Genomic DNA, 8,127 nt, shown 5'->3' on the forward strand with positions numbered 1-8,127 from the left:
ATATACATTTTGTTATTATTACAGTATAACAAGTATAGCTTGTTATGCGAAATTAAAGTTGACGAATAGAATTCATTTTTACAATTCTTCATATATTATTTGCGATAAATTTACATGGATATGTATTTATATAAAAATTTTTTAAAAATTTAATTTTAATTATAATTCAAAATTTGCAGCGTTACAAAATAAATTCCCATTGATTTCTCGAATCCATCTATTTTTCAAGTAAACAATAATCACACAGTACACTTGCGATAACTTGCATATTATACAGTCAAATTCCGCCTCTCGCTCTAGTTTGGATTAGTAGAGATACCATATGTCTGAATCTACGATGAGATAAAAAAGAATAATAAATACGTACATATGCATATGTATACATGCATATATATGCATATGTATGCATGTGTATACGTGTGTATATAGTACATGCACGTGTATATATAGTATATATTCGCGTACAGAGATAAGAGAGAGAGTATATAGAAGTAAAGATATAAAAACCTAATAGGTGCATGTCTCCCGACGCATGCTCCGTTTCGGGGTCTAGCTGGGGTGATATCCAGTCGGGTGAGAGAGCTTCGTCTGGTAGCGCCTGGTTCGCGTCGATCATTACCTGGCGGAGCGCGAGCCGTCAAAGACGAACGAGGAGAAGATGACGGGTTCCTGCCCGTTTAATTGTCCCGTTTCTCGTCGATCCGTATCTCGGAGTCGCGACATATACTGAGGACGTCTCCTCCGTTGAGCCAAGTCCATATGAAGGGACTCGTTGGATCCGGGGGATACGTCAGAGGCTCGACCGGCTCGGCTCGGGACAGCTCAGTCCAGGCACCTCTTTATCAGCGAATTAAACCGCAGTCGGCCTTGGGCATCCACGACCACGTCATCCTCAGCATCCCCGGGATACACGCGCGTGTACGTAGAAGACGACCTGTTTGGTTTATCGGTGTGCGTGTTTATGGTGAAACAATACACACCACCTGTGGCATATATCCGTCATCGTCGTTATCGCGTCGTATTTACGTTCTCGTCTGCGATTACGTGTTACATTGTTGCATCCCGCAATCCGGGATCCTCCTCGTTTTCCGCGATATTTTTTACAAAAGGACTGACGAGTCGAAGCTTGAAACCGGTGGATTCGATCGACGTGACGGAAATGCGACGGAAATGCGGATTAAATATAGCTTGCATAGCATAAATAATATAATGAGAAAATTATAAGCCGCGATACGTTGAACTGGTATTATTTTACATGCACTCTCTTAGCGTATATATTAACGCTAAGAGAAAATATGTGTAAGGATCTTGCCTTAAGGAATCAGCGCACGATTTATTTTTATTTTTGAATAAAAATGTGATTTGATTACTCACATCTTCATGTGAAGATTACTCACAACTGTTGAATCCGAAATCCGAAAAATGCCGAAATTATACTCCGGTTTCAACCCTCGTTTTTGCCGTCGATCATTGACCAGTAATAGATGCGCGGAGGACTCGAATACGTGAAAGGTCAAACGTGGGAAACTTGACAAATTAATATTAAGCCGGTGATCACAGAGATAAAAAGCAACTGAGAGAGAAAGAGAAATAATTTATTCTAAAATTACCGAGTGTATAATATATATTTATCGTATCACTCTAGGTCATACACACCTTACGCATCCCTCGCGAACCCTTATTATATTAAATAACTTTTTTAATATATATGTGAGTTTTTGATAAGGTAATTAAATATTTGTGACATTTCTGGAATTAAAGAGACCCCACAAACAATTTTCGTGCATATAAGATTCTTTGACCGAAAGTCTAATTTTAATTGTAAAGGGCTAGAACACGCAAAGAGAGACGAAAATCATCGTCGTCGTTGATGAAACTCTGATCGGATATCCATATTGTTCCGTGCTACCAGCAACATGGATGAACACGAGAGAAACCTGATGACGGGGACGTTGGAACAGAGGAAAGAGGCCTTCAAGGAGGACGAGGAGCTGATGAGGGAAACGACGAAATTTATTAGCGAAGTGATAGAGACCGCAGCTACGGAAGCCTCGAAAAGAAAAGCTCAATCGGAGGTAATGTGCGAGAAATCGCGAGCTATATTCAAATAAGAAAGCTTTCATAACACAAGTGTTTAAGCCGAAGGGCAAACGCATTCTTCAATGAGACCAGCTACTACTATCAAACTATATCGCGAAGATTGGGCGTACAATACTTGCTCTTTGTGTTTCAGGGAGCTGATACAGGCGAAGGTAAGTAAAATAAATTCATCTTCAATTATTCAATTCACTCACGAGATTCAAATCTTATTTTTACGAGGCTGAAATATTTTTGATTGACTCGCGTGAGCTATAACGAAGGAAAAAGAAGGCAGATATAAGTAAACGGGTAAATATTATACTCAAGAGAGAGAAGGGGAAGTAGACATAAAGCAAACGAGAAGAGATAATTTGATAAGTGTGTAGATTGCTAGATTGATAGATAGACGCGTAAAAATAACTAAAGAGATTTATAGATATTAACGAAGAATAGAGATAGTAAAATAAAATTTTAATTCACTAGATGCATATTTAAATCGGTGAGTAGAAATATGCTCACGATCATGCAGTATCTCCGCCGTTACGTGGATGGCGGGAAAATATATATAAAAAAAAATAAATTATATCGTAAAAAGAAAATATCACACAAGGTCATCATAAGAAATCGATACATCATCAACTATTCAGTTTGTCATCATAAGATATTAATAAAATCCGTGGTTAATATTAATATTTACATTCATTAAAAAAGAAATGTCGGCAATTTTTAATTCACGAAAATGCGATCAATCGACAAAAAAGCAGACAAACAAATTTGTCAATCATGATATTCGCTAAATAAATTTATTCTTATACATTTCTTATATACATATTTTTCCGTATCATCAATAACAACGGAGATATTTCAGATCGTGAGAGGTTGGGTGAAATACCCTGTATAGAGGAACTACTTACAAAGTAGAACGACGCACAATTATAATTATCTTTGGAGATTGATATTTATAAACTTGCTGGCTATACGTAATATATGCGCGTGTGTATGTGTACAGGCAGTAGATTGAAGGGTGGCGATACCATCGCTGGCTGGAACAACCGTGCGCGTGGATTCTGCAATCGTATTCTGAATGCCCTTTGCCCGTGCTTCACCAATCATGGTAAATCGTAGAGCGATTCTACACGTAGTGTACGCGCCGCAACACCAAAACTCTCCTTTACAAACAAAGTAGTTTTGCATATATGTAGCGCGTGTAAATCGTTCATACATCGCTTCACCATTCGATCAGATTGCAGAAACATCCTCCCATCATATATACCATCTACAGATGCAGACCGAGAACGAATCGACCGTGTCGATCGATTGTTCGATATGAATTACCAAGAGCTTGTGAATGAACCATTCTTATATCGCTTCGCCTACGATTAGCGAAGTTTTCACAACCGTGTTATGGGCATTATTTTTTATCTGAAACGATAGCCATCGGACCGTTCGTTAATTAATCCAACTTCTTGATAAATCATTTACACACATTTACATTTCGATATACCTCCATGTGTATATAAACACAGCACAGAATCAACATCAGAGAGGCGTTCGCCAAAGAGATCAGATCTTGTCGCAAAGTGTCGCGTGACACGTATCTTCCATACAACATCGTGTGACTATATATCATTCAACTATCATTTGCAAATTCATCGGATGATATTTCGCATTTAGATTTCTTTCACATCCGAACTTGTTCACAAACCAGTCAGCAGATCCGTAGCAATCCGGCATGCTTCATCATCGAGCAGTAAACGCAACTGAAAACGGCAGCTTGCGGATTAGATTGTCTGAAAATAATTAAAGAATTTATTACTACAATGATATAAAATTATGAAGTCACCAGATGATAATTAAAAAATGGTAATAATTCAATCGACCAATTCTGGCAAATAATTAAATTTATTGAATTTTTACAACGTTTCGGCCGTGGGTTTCGGCCCTTATCAAGTGCTATAATATGGTTGCGTATTAACGTGTGAATATTTTTAGATGTTTTATTATTTTTATATTTATTTTTCTAATAATTAATATTATATTATAGCACTTGATAAGGGCCGAAACCCACGGCCGAAACGTTGTGAAAATTCAATAAATTTAATTATTTGCCAGAATTGGTCGATTGAATTATTATCATTTTTTATTACTACAAGTTAAATGTCAAAAATTATCTATTTTTTTAATCCAGGATATTACTGAATTTTTATTCTTATTTATCAAAGAATGACCAAAGAGACCAAGACAAATTTTTATCATAATTTAATCTTTAACATTCTAGAGCAAATAACTGAACTTGAATCAGTTAAACTGTGATAAAATTCATCATGCAGCTTGCAAGCTCATTTTTCTTATATATAGTATCCTTGGCTCTTTTAACTGAATCGAGTTAATAAAACCCATAGCAAACAAGAATAAAAGAAGTAAGAGATTGCAATCGCAGCTTCTGCATCAGTCGAATTATTATTTATGCTTAGAGTGTAGAATGAAGAGAAGAATGCTGAATTTTCGAGCTTAAACGAGCTGACCGTTTTCAGAGTGCATGCTAATTGTGCATCCCGAATCTGTGGCGTGAGAAATGGCGTAAAGTAGCAATGATTTTTGCGCCGGCACCACTGTTGCATGCTAAGAACATTAGAGATTGTGGCAAGAGAATAACGATGCATACACAATGGATATGTTATTCTTTTCCTTTAGAACTGTTCGCCTGGACTCCGTACCGGTATCGCTTCACACGACCTTAACCGTTCGATGACCTCCGGATTTCCCGTTCAGTCGTGCGGGCTTGCAATTGATTGCAAATGAACAAAACTAGGATTAAGTTCTTTCCACTGTCAATTCCGATCTTTCGCGCATCGCGCGTCTTTTGTACGCGAACCACAATTGAAGACATCCGTCACGTGTCTATTGAACAAAAATCAATCACGACTTTCTAAATCTCGATAGGAACACTGTCGTTTAGGGATATTAGTCGTGCGTAAACACGAAGACTATATCTCATAGAACGTACAAATTCGATGTTGCGTCGACGTTGCCCGAATTAATCTTTCTGTCGCGTAAGAAAGACGAAGGTTAAATCTGCTGCTTCAGCTGCTGTGCAGCCGAACAAATCTACATTAGTGTTCAATGGAAGAAGTAATTAATTAAAAACTGTGTAATTAATTAAAAACGACTTGTGTACTTCGTTTTGAAGTGAACTGCGTTTGTCGAGTAGTTTGGTCGAACATGGCAATACTTTGGGTCTCTTATTTCGTTCGAAGTATATGTCATCTTAATTAATTATTATGCCTTCCAATTCTACAAGTATCTCAAATAAATATCTTGATGATATCTCTTACATTTTTTCACAATATTAAATTAACTTTAAATTTCAAACGTACGTAAAAAAAATTTCATATATAACAATCAAAAAGAAATGTGTAAGATTCGCAATCATTTTTAATATTAATATTTCAAGCATCTAAATTTTCTTTCGCACTTCGACAAAGTGATGAAGTGTGTATATAAACTCTAGTTTTATATTAAATGAAAAAGTTGAAGAATTAAATATTGGAATTTATAAATGATATAAAATATGTGTGAACAGTTAAAAAGAGACGAGATATAGACGTGTATTACATTGTCAAAGGAATAAATGTTTATAAGATTAATAATCTTGATCTTTCAAATGTCTCACAGAAATTATATCGTACTTGTTACATACTTAAATTCATTAATTTATATCAATTTATGATTTATCAATTCAACATGTCTGAGAAATATGACGCAATTTTTAATCAATTCGACTGGTTGAGAGAGAAATTTAATTTGGTTCTAATAATTTGGCATATGTTTAAGTTTGAAGACACAAAACACAGCTATAATGCATGTGAAAATAGCTAGAAAATTTGTGTATTAAACGCTGTATTTTACGTGTTTATATGTCATAGGATGTCAAACAAAAGGAATTAATCAAACGTATGGCGTATTCCATAATTTGGTCAATATTAATTTTGCTTTAAAATTTACGGAGAGAATTTCGTTGTAGATAAGCAATATAGCAACACTATACCACTGATATCGCTTGTTAGGCACAAGAGAATCGGATCGATACCGTTGGTATGGGACTATATCAACAACGTATATGCTATATCAGATCGAATGCAGATGAGTGCAATGGTGTGTCGTTGGTATTTATTTTACTCTTCCCAAAAATCTGCAAAATCGTCAAAGAGATTATTCGGATAAAAAAATCATCATATTGTACATAATAGAGGAAAAGAAATTAAATCAGTTACGAGACTGAGAGAAATTTCAGTAATAATCGACTACGTTTTTCCAAAAGTGCTGTGTGTTATCCGTACTCACATTGAATGTACCTGTGTTAATCAATAATGTATAAGTCGTTAGAGGTTTAATTGTATAGTCATTGTTATACAGGATATTCCTGAAAGGACACGGTATAATGGTGGATATTTGGAATAAAATTAAATATTCCTTAATAAAAATTATTCGCGTATATAAATTTGTATCCGTATAAAATAGAGCTGTGCGACAAGGTTTACGTGACAATACGATGAGATATCAAGGCTTGTCTCTTTTTGGAGTATCCTGATGTTCAAATCTCTCTGCGCGAGAGAGTCAGCACAAATTTACACGGATCGTGTTGTTTTCTCAGCTCCTGTGTAACGTGTACCAGTACGACTATCGCGTATATTTGGTATATAAACTGACGATGATTGTATGTATATCTCGACGTTGAATCGTCGACGGAGAAAGGGTGCCGGAAAGAAAATCAATATATCCATACGGTTTCGGCTATGAATCGCCGTTTTGCTAAATAGCGCGTCTGTGCCGCTTACATATACCATTTCGCTGGCAAAATTAACGAGAAATGCGCGAGATATCATATATATACATATATATATATATATATATATATATATATATATATATATATATTCGTTTGCGCGCCTTTGCCTTTCCCTCTTATAATCGTTCATCTGTATGTGCATATCTGAAAAATTCATAGTGTGCAAGAGGCATGCTAGGAGGTTGCGAGGTCCAAACACATTTTAATTTCGCGCACACATATACATATATATATATATATATATATATATATAAGTCCATTTAGCAGTAGGATGTCCCTGATAATAATTTGCTGAATGTTCTCGTTCACGTTATTTCTTGAAACAGAGAGGGAGAGTAAAAAAGAGAAATTATGCGAAGAAGTACTCTTCACGTTGCCTATTTAGATGTATAGAGGGGTCAACAGTGTATTATGTATATCTGAGACGAGTGACAATCAAACGTATGTGGACGTAGAATTGTCGTGATATATATATTATACATATACATATACATAAATACAGAGACGTATAAAATTTCATATCGCGATAAACTTTGTATTTTGCGTTACTGAAAAGTATTTGAAATATATAAATAAAAGAGAAATATATTGCGCGCTATAATGTTATCTTCATATATCTTCATATATGTATCTTTCGTATCATAAAACTGCAAATTAACACAGCAACTGCTATTGACGGGTATCCAACTATCAGAGACCTACACATACCGTTGACAGACCTACATCATACTTGTGAAAGTATTATTCTGAAAACAATGTCACGTATATAAATACAAAATAAATATTTACTTTGAAAGAAATAATCTAATTAATTTTTATCACATACCCAGCTAGCAAAATGATACAAACTTTGCACAAAGATTGCGGTAAACTCGAGCAGGCCTTTGTAGCAAAATTGCGACAAGGTGTGTCCGCATTAAGCTGAGTTTTTGCTGGCAAGCATCATATAACGAAAAGTTTTGCCGTTAATTTGTTCAAAATATTTAGACAAGACGAAGCAAGGCAAATGTTTGCCAGAAAATTGTTGTTAAAATTAAAGCAAACTTTGCCGCAAAGCTTTAACGAAACGTGATTTTATCACTCTTGGCTAGCTGGGTATATATATTCCTTAATCTTTGGCCTCATTATTTTTTAGAATAGATATTATATTTTTATTTTTGCATAAATCACGCTCGGTTTCTAATTATTTCTTGCATTTA

The 8,127-nt window shown here is 35.3% G+C and overlaps 1 protein-coding gene and 1 long non-coding RNA gene across 3 annotated transcripts; one reads left to right on the forward strand and one right to left on the reverse strand.

Moving 5' to 3' along the window:
- Positions 1-71: 71 nt before the first annotated feature.
- On the reverse strand, positions 72-1,239 carry LOC146720995 (uncharacterized). The gene is made up of 2 exons (XR_014925819.1): positions 508-1,239; positions 72-332 (listed from the first exon to the last, which is right to left on the reverse strand). It is a non-coding gene; the product is annotated as an uncharacterized LOC146720995 (long non-coding RNA).
- On the forward strand, positions 560-7,731 carry LOC114942288 (uncharacterized). Of its 2 annotated transcripts, none has more exons than XM_029317619.2 (5): positions 560-951; positions 1,828-2,075; positions 2,234-2,252; positions 3,089-3,193; positions 4,774-7,731. In XM_029317619.2, the coding sequence occupies exons 2-5, from the start codon at positions 1,917-1,919 to the stop codon at positions 4,818-4,820; spliced, it is 330 nt and encodes a 109-aa protein (XP_029173452.1). In that variant the 5' UTR covers positions 560-951; positions 1,828-1,916; the 3' UTR covers positions 4,821-7,731. The 2 variants fall into 2 exon arrangements, with proteins under 2 accessions (XP_029173452.1, XP_029173453.1); XM_029317620.2 differs by having other exon boundaries at positions 560-918.
- Positions 7,732-8,127: the final 396 nt, after the last annotated feature.

The sequence above is a fragment of the Nylanderia fulva genome, unplaced genomic scaffold (genome assembly GCF_048542155.1).
Source record: "Nylanderia fulva isolate GAGA-0341 unplaced genomic scaffold, ASM4854215v1 Scaffold57, whole genome shotgun sequence".
Taxonomy (NCBI): Eukaryota; Metazoa; Arthropoda; class Insecta; order Hymenoptera; family Formicidae; genus Nylanderia; species Nylanderia fulva.